General features: G+C 37.6%; 1 protein-coding gene across 2 annotated transcripts in view; it reads right to left on the minus strand.

Annotated features, from left to right (window-relative positions):
• Window positions 1-24,458, minus strand: part of LOC102810402 (mini-chromosome maintenance complex-binding protein-like) — a 66,135-nt gene that overhangs the window by 25,684 nt on the left and 15,993 nt on the right. For both annotated transcript variants that reach the window (XM_085504343.1, XM_085504344.1), the window contains exons 12-13: window positions 8,076-8,240; window positions 7,138-7,226 (exon numbers count right to left, since the gene is read on the minus strand). In XM_085504343.1, the coding sequence (XP_085360469.1) occupies window positions 7,138-7,226; window positions 8,076-8,240 (254 nt within the window). The remainder of the gene's footprint in view (window positions 1-7,137; window positions 7,227-8,075; window positions 8,241-24,458) is intronic.

Consider the following 24,458-nt stretch of genomic DNA (forward strand, 5'->3'; position numbering starts at 1 on the left):
CACAGTAAGCCATTGAATAATATTGCATCATGGGAGTTTGTGATCTATTCTGGAGGACGTCGGTTCGCCGTTGTTGGCAGTATACCATTTTTTACGTGTCTACTAATCACGCGTTTGCAAGTAACGTTAGAACAATACACTGTGTATTGTCATACAAATTAATGTATTGTGATCTACGGAATGTGCATCATAAAGATAATTCTATTGGCCAATTCCGGCCTACTGCAGTTAACGAGTGGGGAAACTCGCCAGTGAATGACATTCCCGATTTTGGTTCTGAACTGGATGTGCCTTCTAATTTATGTTACTGGCTACGGAGGTGTACTGCGGTGCAAGGGAATCCACCCGGACCACTCTCCTTCTACAAGTTACGAATATTGGACAGATAAACTCTGTAATTGATTGGTATCGTGCTCGACTGAGTGTGCAGCGTGTATTCTACGACTACAGTGCTTCTGACTGCGTTTTGTAATTACCGTCGTCGCCACCGTTAGCACAGACTCGCTGGAAAATACACCGTTATCACGCAAAGACCCGTTTTCATCTAGTTTGAAGAAACTGTATGTAGGTAGGGCTGTGTCCGATCGCCAGTATATTATTTGCGTCCGTTGTTTGTGATGTATGTTTGTCTCTTAGTTTTATGCATGCATGCAAGATTCTATGTTAGACAATTATTTACATTATCGATTTAGGCATTTCCTCGTAATAGTATAACGTAATCCACTACCCTTTTCCCGTGTGGAAATATTACAATATTATTACTGAATTATATTTCTAGTGTTATATTTTTTGTGTAACAAAACAACGTGTACCCCACTACCCCTTGTAACGGGTCAGGCATTTCCTGCCCATCTTTTAGGTGTGTGGAATAAAGTACGTTGTTTAAACCTTACTCGTGTAGCGTGTACTTGTTGTTTATGTCGCATATAAATTATATAACTGTCCTAAGTTTCGAATTATTAAAGGACCCAGTTCACAGGGGTGTTATGGGTGTCATTTGTTTGGGACAATTTGAAACCTTAGCTCAACCCAACTAGCACCCTGTGACATTTTGGTGGCAGCGGTGGGATTCATAAGTTTATAAATCAATTGGTTAAATTTATGAATTCATTGAGTACATTTATAAAGCCATTAATTATATCGAAACAAATCTATCAGTTGTTGTTGGATTGAGTGCGACATATCAACAATTCCTTGCTACAATTAATCGACTAGATTAAATTTATAACATGGATATTGATGTGGGAAAGTTAAAGCAAACTGGGGAAGAATTGGGTTATGAGGGGCCTGCCCTAACAAAATTTATTCAGGAAGAGAGAAGTAGATTAATCATTGAATTTAAAGAGAATCAACAACATGCTAGGGAGGCAAGAAAGGCAGAGAGGGAAGAGGCAAAGGCACAAAGAGAGGAGGCAAAGGCACAAAGAGAGGCAGAGGAACGGTCTGAAAAAAGAAAGTTTGAAGAAAAAGAGAGGGAAAGGCAATTTGAATTAGAAAGAATAAAAACAGAAATAACCGTGAGAGCAGAGGGAACTGGTGGCCAATCCCAGGATTCATATATGATGGGTGCTAAACTTCCTAAACTGTCAGAATTTAAGGAGGGCGAGGATATGGATGCGTTTTTGGTTCGATTCGAGGTATTTGCTAAAAGTCAACACTGGTCAGAAGATGTATGGGGCGTAGGTTTAGGTGCACTTTTGACTGGTAAAGCGCTTGCAGTGTATGTTAGTCTTCCTGTAGAAGATTTAGCAGACTATAAAGCAGTCAAGGATGCCTTGTTAAAACTATACGATTTGAATGAGGAGGGATTTAGATACAAATTTAGGCAAGCAACACCTGGGAACATGGAAACGGCGGCTCAGTTTATGGTAAGGTTAGGAAATTATTTGGCAAGATGGGTGGAATTATCGGGCCTTGACAAAACGTATGAAAACATTTTGGATTTGGTGACAAGAGAACAGTTCATAAACACATGTAGTCCCGATTTGGCTTTATTCCTTCATGAGCGGAAGCCAAAGAATTGTCATGAAATGGCTGAATTAGCCGATCGTTATAGGGAAGCTCGTCTGTTTAGAAACCACAGAACCCCTCGTAATGTTAATGTCAACACTGATGCTTCTTTTGATCCTGGCCAGAAACAAACTGGTAAAGGTAAGCAGAATCATAGTAAAAATGGTTCACGGCGAAAAGAGACCCGGACATGTTTTAAATGCCATAAGGTAGGTCATATTGCACCAGATTGTCGTAGTCGTGCAATGAAGTCAGCAGCTGTTGAGGTTGAAGGTGAGAGCAAGCAGATCTCAGCAACCTGCGTGGTCACTCATGCAGATGGTAATAAGTGTTGTAGGCCCAAAGCAGGTAAGTTAACTCTGAAATGTGGCCATGATTTACCATTGTTTAGTTTGTCTAGTGTTAATGCCAAGTCACAAACTACAGGTTCGAAAATGCCTGTGGTAGAGGGTACCATTGGTAAGTATAAAATTAAGGTGTTAAGAGATTCTGGGTGTAGTGGTGTGGTCGTTAGAACCAGCTTAGTAGAATCTAATCAGTTTACAGGAGAGGTTCGAACCTGTTTGTTAATGGACGGTTCGTATCGCAGTGCTCCTGTGGCAAAGTTGTATGTCAACACGCCTTATTTTAAAGGATGGGTTGAAGCTCTGTGCATGAAGCAGCCAATCTATGATTTGGTTATTGGAAATATAGAAGGCGCAAGAGAGCCGGGTGACCCAGATCATGATTGGCCACATGTAGAAATAGGTCTGAAAGTTGACCGAGAGAGTAATGATACAAGAGATCATGAAATGGTCCAAGCTGTACAAACTAGAGCACAGATAAAGGCTCAGAGTAAGCCTGTCCGTCCTCTTATAGTAAAAGAGTTTAAGGAAACTGATGGGGTTGAGTCACACCCTGTTACTGTTGAGGTGCTCAGGGAAGCGCAGCGAACAGATTCAAGTTTAGTTCAAGTTCGTAAGTGGGTGGAGTCGGGCGAAGAGAAAATTTCAGGGAGAGGCAACAAGTCCAAATTTGTGGTGAGCAAAGGTCTCATCTACAGGTTGTATCAATCACCTAAGTTAGGTCAGGGAAGTCGTGTTAAACAACTTGTAGTGCCTACAAAATTTCGCAACGAAGTAATGAGATTGGGGCATGATTGTTTATTATCTGGTCATCTTGGGACCCAGAAAACAGTTGACAAGATCTTAACACAATTCTATTGGCCTGCAATGCATGGCGACATCCAAAGATATTGTCAGTCTTGTGATGTATGTCAGCGTACGTTTCCTAAAGGGAAGGTTGGTAAAGTACCCTTGGGGATAACGCCTCTTATAGACGTACCTTTCAAACGGGTTGCGATTGATTTGGTCGGGCCTATTGATCCCGTAACAGATAAGGGTAATAGATATATTTTGACGTTTATGGATTACGCCACAAGATATCCCGAGGCGGTGCCTTTGAAACGAATCACAACAGAGGTTGTCTCTGAAGCTTTAGTTGGAATTTACAGTCGGTTGGGTGTACCTGAACAGATATTGACTGATCTTGGAACCCAATTTGTGGGTGACCTGATGAAGGAGGTAAGTCGTCTTTTGTCAATTAGGCGGATTACTACCACTCCTTACCATCCAGCGTGCAATGGACTTGTGGAAAGGTTCAATGGAACTTTGAAAACAATGCTCCGTAAAATGTGTGATGAAAGACCAAAGGACTGGGATCGGTATGTAGATCCATTATTATTTGCCTATAGGGAAGCACGAAATGAGAGCCTTGGCTTTTCACCATTCGAACTCTTGTATGGAAGAACGGTCAGAGGTCCCATGTCAATTCTGAGAGAATTGTGGACAGGTGAGTCTACTTCTGGAGAGGTGAAGTCAACCTACCAGTATGTGTTGGATCTGCGTGACAGATTAGAAGAAACGTGTAAACTCGCTAGAATGGAGTTATCTAAAGCCCAGTCACGATACAAATTTCATTATGACAAAAAGGCCAAACAGCGTCAATTTGAGGTAGGTGATCATGTTCTACTACTGCTCCCTACAGCACACGACAAGTTAAGAATGCAGTGGCAAGGGCCTTACATTGTGAAGGAGAGAGTGGGTCAGATGGACTATCGGATTGAAAGGAAAGGTAAGATTAAGCTTTATCATGCTAACCTGTTAAAAAAATACGAGTTGAGATCGGAAGAGCCTGTGAATAAACATATGGGCGTATTGGAGTGTGTTGGTGTTGGATTAATCGATGGTCACGAGTTGGACGATTCGTGGGCAGACGATCCAAGTCGAGAGACTGCCGACTTAGTAAAAACCATCACTATTGCAGGTAAGGAAAGCATTAAAGATGTGCACATCTGGGAAGGGTTAGACGACGAACAAGCGAAGGTAGTTAGCATGCTACTTGTGAAATTTGCTGACACTTTGTCGGATATTCCTGGTAAATGTAGAGTAGGGCAACATAATATTCATTTGACCTCCGATGTGCCAATCAGATCACGTCCATATCCCCTGCCATATGCCTTGGAGAAGACAGTAAGGGATGAAATCCAAACTATGTTGAAAATGGGGGTCATTGAACAATCAAACTCCCCATATTGCTCCCCAATCGTACTCATTAAGAAAAAGGATGACGCAATTAGGTTCTGTATCGATTTTCGGAAGTTGAACAAGATTACCATTTTCGATGCAGAACCAATGCCAAATCCCGAGGAAATGTTTGCCCAATTGGCTAAAGGCAAGTATTTTACCAAATTAGACCTAGCAAAGGGGTTCTGGCAAATACCACTGGCACCAAAGGCCAAGGAAAAGACCGCATTCCAGACTCCTTTGGGCCTTTTCCAATTTATTTACATGCCCTTTGGACTTGTAAATAGTCCGTCCTCGTTTAGTCGCATTATGCGTGTGGTTCTCAAGGGCTTAGATGGAAAGGTGGTGAACATGGTTGATGATATCTTGATTTATACAGAAACTTGGGTAGAGCACATGACTATTTTTGCAGAGGTTCTAACTCGTTTAAAAAACGCAGGGTTGACGGCAAAGCCAAGTAAATGTTTCATAGGATATAATAGCTTAGAGTTTGTAGGTCATCAGGTGGGTCATGGGCTGTTACGAATGATACCTGAAAAGGTTGAAGCACTCTTGCAGGCAAAACGCCCATGTACAATAAAACAAGTCCGATCATTTCTGGGTATGGCTGGGTATTACCAAAAATTCGTACCTAATTTTTCCACTATAGCAGCCCCCCTGAGTGATCTAACAAGAAAGGGACAGCCTAAAAAGGTGAATTGGGGTGAGCCACAGCAAAAATCTTTTGATGATTTGAAGGAAATGTTGAGTAGACAACCTGTGCTGAGTTTACCAAATTTTGCGGAACCATTCATAATACGCACAGACGCGTCTAACTGCGGACTAGGAGCAGTTTTATTGCAAAATAAAGGTGACCATGCATTTCCTATTGCCTATGCAAGTAGAAAATTATTGGATAGGGAAACCTCTTATTCAGTCATTGAAAAGGAATGCCTTGCACTTGTGTGGGGAATACATAAATTTCAGAGATACTTGCATGGACGGGAATTTGTGATTGAAACAGATCACCAACCGTTAATATATTTGAACCGTGCCAAAGTTTTGAATGGCAGATTAATGCGCTGGGCTCTTTCCCTACAACCTTATAATTATAGAATAGTAGCTATAAAAGGGTCTCATAATATTGGTGCTGATTATTTAAGTCGCAGCACTGGTGCAGAGACCGATAACTAATGATATAATGATTGACAATCCTGACTTCTTAGATGAAGACTACGTTTCATCTTAAAGGGGGAGTTGTGTCACGAATGTCAAACATTAAATCATGTTTATGTTGTATGTCGTGATGGTGGCGTTTTGTGTTTGTCTTACGGCGATAGATAGGCAATGTTGTTTTTGGCGATAGATAATTGTTAAATATAGAGTGGCAAGATGTTTCTTTTAGTCAGCACTAGGGAAGCGGACTTTGATAGAACCCGATCTGAACGTTCATGTGATCAAATGTGGATGTCCGATCTTGTAGGTACCACAGTAAGCCATTGAATAATATTGCATCATGGGAGTTTGTGATCTATTCTGGAGGACGTCGGTTCGCCGTTGTTGGCAGTATACCATTTTTTACATGTCTACTAATCACGCGTTTGCAAGTAACGTTAGAACAATACACTGTGTATTGTCATACAAATTAATGTATTGTGATCTACGGAATGTGCATCATAAAGATAATTCTATTGGCCAATTCCGGCCTACTGCAGTTAACGAGTGGGGAAACTCGCCAGTGAATGACATTCCCGATTTTGGTTCTGAACTGGATGTGCCTTCTAATTTATGTTACTGGCTACGGAGGTGTACTGCGGTGCAAGGGAATCCACCCGGACCACTCTCCTTCTACAAGTTACGAATATTGGACAGATAAACTCTGTAATTGATTGGTATCGTGCTCGACTGAGTGTGCAGCGTGTATTCTACGACTACAGTGCTTCTGACTGCGTTTTGTAATTACCGTCGTCGCCACCGTTAGCACAGACTCGCTGGAAAATACACCGTTATCACGCAAAGACCCGTTTTCATCTAGTTTGAAGAAACTGTATGTAGGTAGGGCTGTGTCCGATCGCCAGTATATTATTTGCGTCCGTTGTTTGTGATGTATGTTTGTCTCTTAGTTTTATGCATGCATGCAAGATTCTATGTTAGACAATTATTTACATTATCGATTTAGGCATTTCCTCGTAATAGTATAACGTAATCCACTACCCTTTTCCCGTGTGGAAATATTACAATATTATTACTGAATTATATTTCTAGTGTTATATTTTTTGTGTAACAAAACAACGTGTACCCCACTACCCCTTGTAACGGGTCAGGCATTTCCTGCCCATCTTTTAGGTGTGTGGAATAAAGTACGTTGTTTAAACCTTACTCGTGTAGCGTGTACTTGTTGTTTATGTCGCATATAAATTATATAACTGTCCTAAGTTTCGAATTATTAAAGGACCCAGTTCACAGGGGTGTTATGGGTGTCATTTGTTTGGGACAATTTGAAACCTTAGCTCAACCCAACTAGCACCCTGTGACAAAGAGTGAATGGAAATCATCAGTTGTCATACTTTGAAATGAGACTCACCTGGATACTATCAAGAGTGAATGGAAATCATCAGCTGTCATGCTTTGAGGATCATTCTTGCGCATCTCAACAAAATCTTCTTCCACCGTCTATAATACATATTTGAGAGATTACATGACATTTTTTTGTTAATAATAGGGACAATTACTAAACACTAATTTCAATGTTTCCACAGCCAAGATTTAGATGTGTTTTTACATGGTTGTGCAGTCAAAAAACAAGCAGCATTGTATATACTGTAAACCATGACCTCTGCAGGTGTGCTGAGCAAAGGAAGCATTTGAAATAACTGCAATCAAGGGCTGTTGAGGGCTGGTATATAAAATTTGGTGAATGCTAATTCCAAATATGTAACGATTACACATGTAAGCGTCCTAATAATAAAAACAAACATGACTGCCATTAGGGTTTGACCAGACTCCACACAAAGAAGTTCACTGATTTTGTTCTAAACTTTTTGGATTTTGGCATTCCCATAATGTATCCGTGGAAGGAAAAGATGTATAATAATAACTTAAAGGTTATTATGAGGATACCTCAAAGTTTACACTCAGACAGTACGCCATCGCATCGACCTCTGTTGCGCGTCGATTATATTCTGCTGTGTTGTCTTCGTGCATACTTTGAGATGTCCTCGTAATAATCTCATTATTTCTTAATTAAATTAAATGACCAACAGCAACAAATTAATGCCTACTTGTAAAACAATGTCTTGCTAGACATGTGCATAGGGCAACACATGAAATACTATATATAGGAGACGTGCCCTTTCACATGCTGCTCCTCTACTTTGAAACACCCTTCCAACTTTTTTAGACAAAGATGGAAACGTGGAATAACAGGGTCCAGGTGCTTTATAAATGTTTGATTGATTGATATTCTGAATGGGGGATTATAAATGATTACAAAGTCTGCCATAAAAAGCTCCAATGACCCACCTTTTGAAGTTCTTCATTGAGATTGTATTCCAATAGTTGTATAATTCCAAGATATGTCCTAAATTTAGTCAGCAATTCTGAGGTAAGTGATCTGCGTATTGCTAAAAAGACTTCACCAATGGGCATGGCTGTGTTTATGACTTTGATTGGAACTTGACAATCACTCTGCATATGAAAAATAAAAGTATTGATTTGAAATTTGTATTTAATCTTGCAGTCAATCTCATGTATTGTATGGCACATGAAGTATTTTTTAATTTTATTTTTTAAAAACATTTGTTATTTTAACTATCATAAAATACCTGATTATGTCTGTAAAACATAATACCCAAGGAAGCTAAGGCCAAGGAGTACATGTGGTTCTCAAGAAGAAGCCAAATGATAAAAAACAAGCAGCCTGTCGGCTGAGATAGCTCCGCTGTTAGCAATGCACATTTCAATTAAAGAACAGAAGATATCATTAGAAAATGAACAATATGTATAGTATCAAAACAATCAGACTTGCGGTTTTCAACAAGTCGAAAATATCATTTTACCAAAAATTACAAAAATATTCATCAAAATTAGAGAATTGAAGATATCATTATGAAATGAACAAATCTGAGTTAGAACCACATGTACTGGTAGTACCTATATATGTAATATCAAAACAATTGGACTTAAGGTTTTTAACAAGTCGAAAATATCACATTTTACCAAAAATGACAAAAATATTCACCAAAATTATAAAATTAAAGATATCATTACAAAATGAACAAATCTGAGAGAGTTTCACATGCAGTACCTATATATGTAATATCAAAGCAATTGGACTTGTGGTTTTCAACAAGAAGTTGAAAATATCACTTTTTACCAAAAATGACAAAAATATTCACCATAATTAGAGAATTAAAGATATCATTACAAAATGAACAAATCTAAGAGAGGTCTACCCAAGGTACATATACACCAAGTATCAAAGCATTCAGGTTTGTAGTTTTCAAGAAAAAGTAAAACATTGACACGGACGACGGACAATCACTCATATGATAAGCTCCGCTCGACAAAGTCGACAGCTGAGCTAATAAAAAAATGATTTTATGTGTAAAGAAGAAATCAGCACAGGCAAATGTAAAATATCAAAGCAATTGAACTGGTACAGTATTTGCTTTATTAGAGGCTCTATTATCAATGTGCATATATATACATTGAGTTCTATACTGAATCATTAATAAATATGACTTTTTGACTATAGACAAGTTATTTATGAACTATACGATACTTTTGCTGGAATACATTTGTTGTTGAAAGACTTTTTTGGTGCCTTTTATGCAGTTTATTTATACTGATTTTTTGAATCACTTTTGATGTAAAAAAACACAGACAAAGGTATATTAGCTGGATTTCATGTTCAATGAATCAGTGTATTTTACAGTAAACAAATGCATTTGCATATACTGTGGCTGATGAATGTACACTTATGGTATATTAAATTAACTTTGTTACATCTAAACTTTGGCTATGTTTTGCACAAGGAGTGATCAATACGATTTAGATCCATATCACTCAACATGTAATTATTTAGGAGGTTGACACTGTGCAAACAAGGAAGTGTTTATCAAACAAAACTGTACGGGATATATGAGCTACAAACCACCCAGTATTACACACCCAACCACTGCGACAGTTGTACAAAAACTAATTGTTTGTTTATTCTGAAAAGAGGCGAGTTAAAAAAAAGCCTAACCATTGATATTGATATTGTTAAACCAGTATTACACAATGTTTTGACTTGGCGAATAAATTACGCAAGGTGATGGAGACAGTGGTATGTAGATTTATTTAACGCTGTATACTGACTGCAGGATTTATGAAAATCTTGCATTTCAAACCTTACAGCACAAAAAGTTTATGTATATTTATCTCATATGGAAAGTAACAAGAAGGTAAAATATTTTAATTACCAGAATTGTGTTCATGATTTATAGGAATATAGTATACACACAACAGAAAACACTTTGTTTAACAGCAGAAGCCATTTTGTAAAGTTCGTTCACGGGATAATTACGATTGCAATAGATTTATGAATAGACTTTGGGTGGAGGTCCATATTATAATACAGTTTCTGAATCTAGCCATCTGGCACAAGAAGACCTGTGATTCCGCCAAAAACTAAATAAATTGGCTTAAATATCTAACTCAATCGAGATCTCATTAGTCGTTAACACAGCTCATAGTCATTGCACATGTACGATCAACAGATAAAAATAGGGAAACCTTGTACAAGTAATAATTCAAATTATTAAAAAGTACACAGGCTCCCATTGGTAAGTTTTCAATATGGTCTTTTAACACCAGACATCCCAAAAACGAAAGGAACAATTCCCTGCAATTGTGGAAGAAAGCAATGATCTATTTAAATGTGTCAATTGAAGTAGGTGGGGTTAGATATGATGTCAGATTACATCATTAGAGTGTTGCAATAGTTCTAGCTGGAGCCAGTTTATTTGTGTCTATTTGTGTTGAATGAGATTGGTCAAGTCATGTCAGAGAAATGACCCTGGAACTGCATTTGTTGAAAAATAATGAACACTAGTCTGCCATTTTCAATCCGATCTGGACAAAAATGACACACATCAAGAACCCATTATGTTCAATGGACACACCAAGTTGGAATGAAATATGTCAATGCATGCCAGAGATCCAGTTCAGAAATGCTAGATTTTAATGAATTTTAGCAGTAAAATGGATACCATACTACCATTTTGTCGAATTGCATTTGTTGAATTAAAATCCGCATCCCTAACAGAAGTCGCACCCATTCTTTTTGAATAATTGAGAACCAAAAATTTATCATTTCTCATATGTGTAGATGCTCTAATAGAAGCCGCATCCTATCTGTTGCATTGTACCATTTTATTAGAAGCAGCGGCTTTTAATACAGATTTTACAGTAGTTCATGAAACAAATGCATATGCACATGTATGATGTAATCAACCTAGGCATATGTCTGAGACACAGAGACAGATGCATGTGGTGAAACCACCAGATGCAAAATTTCAGTTCATTTCCACCAAATGGTCTTGAGAAGAATTTGATTAAAAAAATCAACTTGTGGTATATTATGGGTAAATTTAGTTATTAAACATGGTATCAGGATAAGTTATTATCTGAGCTACAGCATTCTGATTGGTCAATTTCATTGTCCACTATTTTGAATTTAAAAAAAAAAGGAAGTGATCATTTTCACCATGTTCTAGAAAGTATTTTTTTTTTTGTAGCATCACTTGTTGACGCACTTTCTAAGAATTTGCTTCAGCAGTCCCGTGATTTTGACCACCATTTTGGATTTCAAAAAAATAGGAAGTTATCATTTTCACCTAGGCATCCAATTTTTTTTTTGTAGCATTATTGCTGGTTACATGTATGTGATTGTGGCTGCCATCTTTGTGAAAATGTAAATTGTGCAATTACATTGTATTGTATTGGTCTCAAATTTTGTATGTGCATTCTAGTCTTGAAATGCATTCTTTCACCCAAATGAAACATGACTAGGTCACATGGTTGGGTGCCCATGGCATGGGGGTGTCTAACCTCATTATTATGCATAATTATCACATCTCACTGCTGTTATGCATGCTGTGATTGGTTGAGACTCAGTCACATGGCATTGAATAAAAATGGATATTACATGGTATATTACATGGGTATATCACATGGATGACTTCACTGAAACTACTACGCAACGATACTGCGCATAACAAATTGTCATTCGCTGCACTGGTTCTGCCCCGGCCGCTGTAGTTTACGAGGCTGCTTTCAAGGTTTTGAAGGAACTTATGCCATCCGAAATAGACAGCGAACGTGCCAGAATAAATATTAAGTAAGATACTCTGTTTTGATGTTTTGGGTATTTTTAGTCGTCGCAGCCTGGGTCGCTGCAGCACGTTCTACGCTGTGAGCATTTCTATGCGTTCCACGTCGATGGTAACCGAAAATGCTCTAAAGCTGTGTGACTTGTGTATAGAAGGTGTGGTACTTTGGTGCGAAAGTAATTTCAGTCACTTCCACGGCACTCTAGCATTTTTATCTTGAGATTGATCAAATAACTTGCGTTTGAGAATTTCAAAAATGTTATTCTCGATAAATTGAGTGATTCACACTGCTGAAACACGGTTACTAAAAAGAGTATCTGTGGCTGAAAATAACTTTTACTGAGTGTATTTCACAGTTTTTTTCAGCAAACAAAGTATGTATGTTATTACCGGTACGTAGTGTGAAACTTGTTATAATAGATAAAATATTGCCTACTTCAAATATAAGTGTTATTTGGTGGGAGAGCGGGTGTGAGTGATGTACAAAATGTATGCTATATGTGATTGTGCATGGTTGATGTCTGTTTGATGTCTGTTTGATGTGATAATATAAATAACACATATTTGTCTGCTCTCGGGCTGTTGGTCATGACCATAAAATTGATGATGCCCTCACCCTCGCCATCATCAATATTATGGTCATGACCACCATCCCTTGGGCAGGCAACAAATCGTGATATTACCCTCACAGGCATGTGTTATTATTTAACTGTTGCATCTCAAGCACTGTTGCAGATAGGAAGATGAGATCTGACGAAAATAACAGATGACTATATATGGTCATGCAATATGCACCACAATAATGTGCATAACTGTGATATCTTAAGTTCCAATACATGTATATTTAGAACTGGAAGTTATAGCAATGTCTGATTGTCCAAACAGTGGCAACATGCAAATGAGCATGCATTTAAAATTATATGCTAACTGAATATGCCAAAACAATCTGCTGTCACAAGCATAATCTTCAGTGGATACATAATTATATATTATACTGATGTGTGGTATAATGGTAAGCACAATCACCCATTGTAAGGTTTGGGGTTCAACTCCATTTGTCAGCAGTGCACAAAGAATACATTGTGCTCATTTGCCAGGTTTGTGGCATTTGTATTTGGAAGAATAATAGATTTTATTCCTCTTAATATGTGTCTATGCTTGAGTTGTGTCCCTCATTTCTTAGTTTGTAAATCGGCTCCAAGCATGTTGATAGGAAATGATACGGGTGGGTATATCTATTCCAATAAATACTTTTAAAGAGTTTTAATCTTTAAGTAATGAAGCTATATATATTACACTTGCAAGTTGAGATCATTTTTGAATATTGTAACATTAGGTTAATTATTGGTTCCCTGGTGGGGGGTGGATGCCCCCCCCCCCCATCGCATCGTCTCAACCCAAACATTGGAGGACATTCAGGCTCAAATGATATTCCTTCCCCACAAATCCGATTCATTATATTTGCATTATTTTAACATTTAATATTACAGACTAATTATGGCTGTAGCTGCTTCTGAGGTAATAGATGATGACGCTGTCCTAGCAGAGATTAATGAAGACTTCCTGTGTTGTGCTATATGTCTAGAGCGGTATTCAGCCCCAAAGATACTACCATGTCAACATACATTTTGTAAGTGTCTAGTACAACTAGCTGAGAAAGTAGCACCCAATACCTTCATGTGTCCAACCTGTAACAGGTCAGTAAAGTTACCCGTCAATGATCTGCAGTCTAACTTCTTCATGAGCTCACTTCTAGACAAGATACCCAAGAAACTGGATGCTGCTACCCCTAGAGTGTGTGAATTTTGTGAAGAAAATGAAGTCACCTCCATCTGTGTTGAATGCCAACAGTATTCCTGTACACCTTGTACTAGAGTACATAAAAAAACCAAGGCAACAAAATCTCATCAGGTTCTATCGCTTGACGAATATCAAGAGACAAAGAACAAGAAGCCATTTGCTGTACAGCCGATACAATACTGCGAAGTCCACACAGATAACCAGTTGAAGTACTACTGTGACACCTGTCAAACACCTATATGTATGGAGTGTACAATTATAGATCATAAAGTACACCAACACAGATATATTAAAGAGGTGGCAGATGAGTATTCTGAAGAATTGAAAGGGAAGGTCAAGAAGTTAAAAGTGAAAGCAGATGAAGCCGAGACAAGTTAAAAGTCAGCCAAGGCAGCCTGTGAGAAACTGAAATCCTGCTGTAAAAAAGAAGAAGCAAAGATAAACAAGAAAATGAATGAAATCTTGGCAGATCTGAGAAGACAAATAGAAGAAGTCAAGCAGAAGAAGGAGAGATTGGTGGATCAGTTAAAGATAGAATACACAGCTAGAGTGAAGAATATGGAAATCAAAGTTGATGAACTGGAGATGAAACATGGAAACATAGTCAGCACTAGTAGCTACCTAGAGACACTGGTGCAACATGGGAATCCTGGACAGATCTTAAGTGCCAAACAAGTTTACCAACAACGAATTGATGGGTTGATTACCATGGAAACTAAATCACAAATTGTTCCTGATGTAATAGAGTTTAAACCTCATCCAGGGAGAGATTCTGTAGGAATGCTGACAACAAATGCATGTCCACAAAACTGTCGTCTTGATAATGTCCCAAAACAGCTGATCAAAGGTGACATTGCTACTATAATGGTAACAACCAGAGATAATCAAGGAAAACAAGTCATTCCACGCCAGGTGGTTGAGGCTAGAGTAACAAAACCTGATGGATCAAATGAAGATATCAAAGTACAGGATAACAATAATGGAACACACACAGTGATGGTTACATGCAGAAATAGATGGGAAATATAAAGTGTCAGTGACAATAGACAATCAACCAGTACCAGGAACACCTGCACAAGTCAATGTCATTAAAGGATTGGTGCAGACCATTGGTAAAAAGGGCAGTGGAAAAGGAGAGTATAATAGCCCACGTGGTGTTACAATAAATAGAAATGGTGACATTGTTACAGCTGACAAAGGTAATGAAAGACTACAAATTACAGACAAGGAAGGAAATTATAAAAATATTATAAAAATTAAAAAATGTATTCCATCTGGTTTGTGCATATTCAAAGACAAGTACTACATGACAGATTTTACTAATAAACAAGTTGTTATCAGTGATATGAATGGTCATGTGATCAAACAATTCAGTGAAAACATGAAGCATCCTCAACGCATTGCTGTTAGACCTGCTGATGGTATGGTGTATGTATCTGACTGGGATGGGAACGTTGATGAGAAAACAAATAAAGATGGTCACTGGATAAGAAAATACACAGCAGATAGAGATTACATCAAATCATTTGGAGGTTATGGAAGTAATCCAGGACAATTTAAAGGTCCATTCTACATGGCTTTTGACAATCATGGATTACTATTTGTGGGTGATGTTAACAATAACCGCATACAAGTCTTCAATACAGATGATGAGTACATGTATTCATTCAAGTGTTCAGGTCAAGGAGATGGTCAAATATACGCACCGAGTGGCATAGCTATTGATAAGGAGGGATATGTATATGTGGCTAATTTGAATAATAAGTTACAAAAGTTTGATAGAAGTGGTCGTTTCATCTGCCGTATTGATAAGAACACTGATGGACTGAATATACCAAATGGTGTAGCAATGACTGATGATGTACCATGTAGAGTGGTTGTAGCTGACTATGATAACCATTGTGTTAAAATCTTTGCACAGTAATTAATCTCAAGATAAAACTACTATAAAGAATTCCATAATTGCTGCAAAGCACTGACAATCATCAAATAGAGTATTGTTAATACATGTATATACAGTACAGTTCTCGCGGAAGCTTTGGCTTTTGTGGCACCATTGTCGCATACGCATGGCTTCATTGTCGCCTCAGCATCGCATCATTGTGGCATCAGCTTCGCGTCATTGAAAATTGAAGCCGTGTTCGCCTCGCTATTTTGTGGCATCATCATGGCCTCAGCTTCGCAGTCTCATGGCATCAGCTTCAACTTATTGTGACATGAGTATGACTTCATTATTTGCATGCAGAAGGGCAGTAGACAAAAACATGTACAGAAGTTTGATATGTAATCGATTTGAAATTCAAGGCGAATAAAATAATATGATCAAGAGTAAAATGACATTTTAAAAAGATATCTTGTTTAATTATTTTAGTGTTGCGAGTATTAGGCACCAAAAACTTTGGGAAGTACATTACAATCGGCAAGGTGACGAGTTTCATATTGACTGGAAGGAAAATCGTGATAAATTCAAATCACACGATTCAATCGTCTTTCTGATACAACACAATTTGCTGTATACGAAGTGAAACTGTTCTTGTTATAAAATTACCCTTTTTCGCTCATTTTATTTGCTGCTAGAAGAGCAGATTCAGATTCCTCATTTCGGTGGTATTTTTCTGTGTTTCGTTTAGTTTTAGCCGAGTCCAACCCCATGCCCGGAATATTAAAACATGCAATACACACGTAGCCGCCTGGTGCGTCGGCATCGTCGCCGGTCATCTTGATACAAAGTTCCAAAACAAGTGCGTACATTTCCAACATATGATTGGATGGTTGTGGTGGCGTCGGTCTGTTAAAATTTGACAACCAATTCTCAAAATTAAGTCACGATCAGTGATCTGAGCTCGATCTATACGTACTTTAAAAGTATTCTCACAAACATATTTTCGAATGAAAACGAGCCACATGAAAACGAGCCTGTAAAAAATCGAATAGCGCTTGACATGCAGGAATAATTTATTGGGCTTCAGAAAAAAAAAAACTTGTCCATTTAGTTGTGGCCGTAAATATTTGGTGAACAATTTGAAAATCATGATTCACACGGAAGTCCTTCGATACTGAAAATCATCAACCCCAGTCTGGTTTATCTTATTTCCCAACTTGCAAAACTGATTTGTATCTCAGCGCTGTTTTTTTTTCTTTTTCTTTTTTTGAACCGAGGTCAAATCCCATCCGTTTGCTAAAATATACCGATGTTTTTCAGTGAATAATTGCGAAGCCTGTCACAGCACAAAAAAAACTTTGTGAATCGACGATGGAGATTGGATGGTACGACGACCCTTCAATTTGCGTTAAATATGTTTTGTTACAACATCATTGATTGGCTGAGAGTCACCTGATCGGAGCACGACCTGGGTCACAGAACCATATTTGTCCGTATTATCAACTGGACTTTGCGAGAAAACCACACCCACATTTTCAACCATTTTAGCGCGGAAGTTGCCAACAAATGTCGAAAACTCGTGAATTTTATGAATTTGAATAAAATAAAGCTAGCGATTGGTAAGACTGGTTAATAATAATATATCCCCCGATGCTCTTCGAATTTTTTTATTTCAAGGTGAGAAATGGATACTAGTAGTTGAAGTTCCATCGATTTCAAGGCGACTATTTAACCGCGACAACTCTACGCTCTGTTGTAGTTTCGCGAGGTAAAACAAAAATACAATAAATAGTACTCGTTTAATTATTTGGTTGTACAGCCCGCAAATTACGGGGCATGATCCCCATGAATTGCGATAAATAAATGCCGATTGAGATGAATGACGGACGTCAGGACCGTTTGGAATTACGGTCGGTAGATATTTCAAACAAATGAAATTATTAACGAAAGACGAGATTTTTCTAGGTATTTACGATCATATGGTCATACCAAATATATGCAAAATTGACAAAAACACAAAGAGGAGTAATAGTAGGTCATTTTTATTTCAGCCTTAGAAATATTTTCTTTCACTCAGTCCACGTCCATGCGTGGGAATTCTATTTAGCTTCATGGTCCTTCCGCTTGTCTTCTGCTTGGGGGGAAACAACAATAATTATACAAATCGTAAACTCAACACAATCAGGAAAAGAAACCCAGACAACCATGTTGTACTTCTGTTGAAATACATTTTGTAGCAGTGCGTCACGTCGGAATATTGTCTAAAATAAAATATTCAATCCCAGCCAAATCTAGGTCAAAGGGTCAGATTGCGTGCAAATAATTATAGATAGTTAAAACAAAAAGTATTTGAACTTTTGACGGTTGTTCAACATCTATGCACGGTTACTAAACTAGTAACCGTGATCTATAAAAACCAGAAAATTTTTAGCAGTCCGAATTTTTGCACGGTCGAAAATAAAACGGAAATTGACCGGTCAAAAGCGGAAGCGGTCGAGAGGTTTGGGGGAAATGAGTACAGTACTTCTTTGTTTGATGAAGCGATGCTGATGCCACATTGTCGCCATAATGAGGCCACAATGAAGCGAAGCGATAATCGCCTTACTTTGTAATGTCGCGACATTGATGCGACGATGAAGTCATAACAATGCCATAACGATGCGATGCTGAAGCAAAGCTGACGCTGAAGTGAAGCCAAAGCTTCCGCGAGAACTGTACTGTATGTCTACTGTTCTTAAAACATTAATATAATTGAAGAATACCGTTAAAGTCCTAAAATAAACCGCATACGTAATATTAACCGCACCCCCAATTCCGGCTTTGGGGTTAAAGAATTCTTAACAAAAATTGAAAACATGAAAAGTACCTATTACTAACTGCACCCCCAATTCAACAAGACCATGACTGACTTCATTGTTCCAACCAGCTGGTCCAAAGCATTGTTCATAATCCTATTCATTTGTTTCGACAATGCGCCTAAAAATATTCAAACCTATTTATTGTTAGCGGTGATAAGATGTCAGACACACAATGAAACTGTTTTTGTTATGGCGGCAACCTGAATACGTCTGTGTTTCGACAATGAGCTGTTATCACCATCAAAGTGTTAAATTCTTCTTCAATGTACAAATAATTTCTTTATTTAAAAAAAAATCATGCCATTTTCCCCATGGAAATCAAAGCCAAAAGAACACACTTCATTGTCGGTAAATCTCTTCCGTTTTGCGTTCACCATGAGGTCGCTGAACTGTCATTAACATATTTGAATGAGCTATGTAATTTAGACACATGGGCATCATCTAGCATTTTGATTGGTTAATTAGCGACTTGACCTGTCCGGTCAATAAACACGTCACGCGTGCATTCAAAAACATGGCGGATATTGAGGTATGTATGGGGTTCTAAAAACAAACTCTGCGACGTGATTGTGCGACTCACCGAATGTCGATTATTGCACTCTGCGACAGGATCGCAGTGTCACTCTGCGAAGAGCACGATTCCCATTGGTTGGTTGGTCGAAAAGCGTGAATCTCAATGGTTGATCGATGTACGGGTAACACAGCATGCCTTATGGAAATGTTTAGTTTTAAATGGTTATTTCGCCGACTGCTCGCAAACTACGGTAAACAAGTATTTACCGACGACATGCTGCACGTTTCGGTAATCAGCAAGTATTTAACATTGATTTATTAACATATATAACTTCCCCCGGAGGGGATGAAAGGGGTTACAAAACACATGCACGTTGGTGTTGGCTGCCTTATTACGGTGTAACATCAGGGAGCTGGTAACAACGCCATCTTGAAGTTGTAAGGCTTCGTCCGCAACAATGCTCATTAGCATAGGCGGCAGCTTTAAAGCAAGTAGAGCGCGAAGTACGTTTCACACGATGTTACGTTATTTTTTTTTTCATTAGCAAGTATAATTTGTTATGACTATATTCATCACTTTAAATTCCCAAATAAAGCATGTAGCGGGTCAAACTGTTTCTCGGCAATCAATATCGTTTATTATTAAGAATATTAAGAGAACAAAAACGTAAAGCAATGTGAATGGATTGAAACTACTGCTGAAGATAGAAAACTAAAACAGCAGTGTCACGCTCTCTGCATAAACAGAACGATGGCTTTGTTTATTTGGCCGATGTCGACGAGCAACAGATTTCCTGGACTCACTTCCTCGTCTAATCACCGACCCTCAACGGTCTCGCGTATCGGTGTCGTCATCGGTTAAGTAGTTAAAAGTCTTTCGCGTTGATGCGAATATTTCAGCCTAGTCGTTCCTTTCGAACCACTCGCGAGGTTGGTCATAATATGACCTAGATGAAAAATTCTTGAAAAATAAATATAAATTGCGTAAACGAGGGTGAAGTCCTGTAATTATATATCGGAATCACGACAGGCTGTAGGCAAGTCTAAATTAGTAAATATGACCCATAGTTGCAGATTTTTCTTTGCCTCGTCTTGTCATTGGCGTCTTTGCTTTTTTTTTACAGCGTCATTGCGTTAGTAAGATGGTGTTATTAAAATAGAATATAGACTTAGAAAATAAAACGATTTCCCAGACGAAGTCTTGACTGATAATAATGCTGACAATGGACGTTAGATAAATATGCATTGTTTGCGACAGGAAGCTTGTCACCCGTTCTATCAGAATCGTTAACAACAGAGTATTACCGGTAGTACAATGTATACATATACATGTACATGTTAGAAACATTATGCAAATATTAACGAAACGGTAGTAGTGTTAGCGCTTGAGCGCTGGTCTTTCCGAAATTTCGAAAAGCTGGGATGATGAATCAAGGTACAAATTTTCAATTATTGAAAAATCAAGATAAAAAAAAAATTCCCCTCCTGCTACATTAAGAACAATATGGACCACCGAAATTTTGCGTTTATTTAAAAAAAAAAAAAACATAATTTTCAGTAATACTTCGAAAATTATGATACAAAAATATCCATTCATACCACAAACCAACGCCATTTTTGTTTACTTTTCACAACTGTTACAAAGTATTTCATTTCTGGTTAAAATACCAGCTAATCGATCGTAGACCACAAGTTTGGAGTCCGTTTATAATCTAAACAAAGGCAGACGATTGCAAACAACTGAATGATTTTTTTTTCACTGCATGCAAATTATTTTCCCTGATGCACTCAACAAAGTCAAAGCTGACGTACAACATTCGTTGCAGAACGCGTGAAAAGTACTTCGCGTTCCACTCGCTTTGAAGCTGCCGCCTATGCTAATGAGCACAGTTGTCAGGACGAAGCCTTACAACTCCAAGATGGCGATAACTTTACACCGTAAATAGGCAGTCAAAACCAACGTGCACGTTACACTATTTAATTTTTCTAGCCAGCTGTGTGATGTGTGTAATCACCGTAAACCATGTGTTATTTTTGTTTGGTACCACAATTTGTCTTCCATGAGTATTTTTTTATCATGTGGACAGTTTTTTTGATTGACTGTTTTTTTTCAACATTTCGTAATGCCAATTTAAGAACCAAAGTAAGGCCTTTCACTCTTCCCTGTCGCCTATTCAAGAGATTGTGTATAGTTTGTTTTGTGCATGTGTTGTGGGCCCATTTAGTGATTGCAATATGTAAGTAATAGAAATGGCACCCCGAACTTTTTAACCAATTTTTAAGACTTTAACGGTAACAATGGATTGTAATTTAGCAAGTCGCTGTTCAATATAGTGAAAGGCATATAGCTGTGGTCATTACAAATGTTTTAATATACATTTTCATAAATCAAATAAGATAAAATTCAAATTGACCATTCCAGAATTGATATCAAGACATTATCCAATCGGCAAGCTCATGAGCCAATGACTAATAAATATTGGATTGAATGAAAGCTAATGATCAGCATTTAAAATTTGTTATAAATATGTTTATAAGCAAAGCTTTTACTGTATTTATCGAGTTTCACACTTTTTGAATTCATGTAAAAGTTGTTAACACAAAGAGTGTACCAACTTTAAACAAAATACTTGGATAAATGGTTATTGCGCAGCAACAAGAATTGAACGTTATGACAATATCTCATATACATATATAGTAAATATATATATATATTATATAAATATTTACTAATTTACACGAGATGGACAAAACAGGAAAATTCAAGACAATCATTAACCTGTTTAGTATTTCCATGCCAGCGATGCTCGTAACCTGCTCGATTTAAAAACAGCTATTTGAAACAAAGACTTGTGGAATCACAAAGGAAACTGTTAAGTACGTATTTCACACCTTTCCTACGACCGCGGTTGCAACCGATACTTACCAGTACAGCGGTAGAGACCCCTAATTATAAGCAGTCCGCGGCTCTCCCCAGTGTACCACGGAGAACCGCGGTGATTACCGCGGTGAACCGCCCGTTTCCCCTAAAACATATTTGCGTTATTAGAAAATCAGCACATTAAGTAAACGATGTTGAAATATTCAAAGCCGATACAGAGTACGGTAGGATACAAGTTGTGTTATTACAGTACCGCCGGATATAATAACAATTTTACTAGATTGACGTGCGGACCAAGAGAAAAAGGGTTGCTAAGGTAATGCGCCAGTTCAGTGCGTGACTTGGTGGTCAAACTTCGGTCAACACACACTTGATGTCAGCATCACCGCGTAGTAAGTTTCGCAAAGTGCTTGAAGTTCAATTGTGCCCCAAAATGATGTCGACGATCACTCAATTGTCGCAGTGCATGTTGTACCAAGTCCATGATACATCCTGTTTCGACTTTGGCTTGCTTTTCCTTCTTAGTGCATGTTCTTGTTCATGTAAAATGCGACCTCTCACCAATGTATTAAAACACTTTGAATTTATACTTATGCGTGATTATATTTGGTCTACGCGAAACATTAATCTTTCTAAACATTTTCTGAGACCATGCATGATGTATATTCACAAAATAATGCGATCATATTTTATATTATGTTGATCTCTACATCTTTCTGGATCGTTTTGTGAATTTTATTCCAAGGCTCAGGCAAATAAAATAATGTCAACTATTATATAGACTAGTTTCCAAGATTTTGGCTCAGCCAAATTGGTTTAATTTTTCATTGGAACTTTGTGATTCTTTTAATTTTCCAGTTCTTTGTGTTCATTGATGGTCTTGACAATAAGTGTGAATTGCTGTGCGAGCCTACCGCAGATGGCGGTCAGCCGGTGTCATGGAATCTATGCATAAATTTGCATAAAATGCGGTTGACCGGCGAGCACCCACCACCACCGCGGTTATGACTGCCCGTTTGATTTCCTACTCTCCCCTAAACAATGTTAAATTCTTCTTCTAATGCTCAGTTTATCTTTTGAAAACAACTATTTTTTTGATTTGAAAAAAAAAAATCCAAGCCAAAGATCGTACTACAACATTGGCAAATCTCTTCCACGTTGCGTTCAATAACATTAACATGTTTAAATGAGCTATAGTAATCTGAACACAAGTGGCATCATCCAGGATTTTGATTGGTTAATTAGCGATTTGACCCATTCGATCAACTCGTGCAAGAGAAAGGACATGGCGGATACCCTACAGCATTGAGCGTTTATATGCGACCGGAATCATTTGCTTACGATGAAACTAAGTTGAATTTTATTTGCATTTCATAGCAATTCAACAAATTTATTTTTTGTACATTATTATAATAACTGCTGAGTAATAACTAACAATTGTGAAACACAGCATGACCGGATTGCGCAACCAATCATTTGCTGCATTGCAGTTATGCTAGTTTTTATTTGAAACTTTGTTTAGAATATACTCATTACCAATTAAATAAAAAAAAGACGCTGGGTGAAATTGTAATGAAATTTTAGGCGGCCTTACTTTTTAATTCATCAAGAAAAAAAATGTATAAAATTTTAGATTACTAGTAGCTTCTGCAAAAGTTTCTTCCTTCTTGGGTGGCCCAACTGTCGGCATTGAAAGTCGACGTAGTTGAATTTTCAATAAAAATAGAAGTCAACAGAAAATATTTCATGATTTTTTTGTAAATTTTGAACCCCAAATAAGGGCCCACCAGCTGTGAAATTGCGAAGGGCGATTTTTCAGATGGACGAATTTACGGCAGAATCCAGTATAAGGCAAATCAAGCCAACAAAATAACTAGCGCTTTAACTATTCAAGAAATTCATCCTTGGATTTTTGATCTATAAAAATGTTATTTTGCAATGATTGTCCTGTTGAACTTGAATCTCCCATCAGGATATTATTGACATGTCTGTCTACAAATACTATCAGGCATTCTCGGCAAGGGCTGTTGTGTTGCTCCTGAAGTACCATGACGGTCCTTGTTCAGTTTCAGTTTTTTAGTATGAATCAGTGGTGTGATGAACCACTGTAACATTTTATTTTGCTTTGCACTTTTTTTTGCATTGACTTTTAAAGGGAAAGTCAAGTCTAACAACATAATACTTCCAGATGAAAATGCTTGGCAAATGTAAGAACATGCAAGTTACAGCTTTTTCATATCACTTCATTCTCTAGATACTGTAAAATGACTAATTTTCATTGGGTTTAAATTTTGCTGATTTACCATTTCAGGCATATTCAATGGATTTTAAATTCAAGGTTTTATCATTTAGATAATATGTTCTATGCTAAATTTTACATATTCACTGGGTTTTAATTTAGCGCATTTTCCAGTCAGCGAAATAAGCAAAATTAAAACCCATTGAATAATTAATCCTTTTACAGTATTTAACTTTTCATTTATTTATGTAGTCCACCATCTTGATTCTTCAGCAAAGGACTATGGGTAAAGTATGACATCATCGCCACTGTTGTCAGAAATTGAGAAAATGATTTCATCTACAAATTCAAAAGTT

The sequence above is a fragment of the Saccoglossus kowalevskii genome, chromosome 10, assembly GCF_978046115.1.
Source record: "Saccoglossus kowalevskii chromosome 10, keSacKowa6.1, whole genome shotgun sequence".
NCBI lineage: Eukaryota > Metazoa > Hemichordata > Enteropneusta > Harrimaniidae > Saccoglossus > Saccoglossus kowalevskii.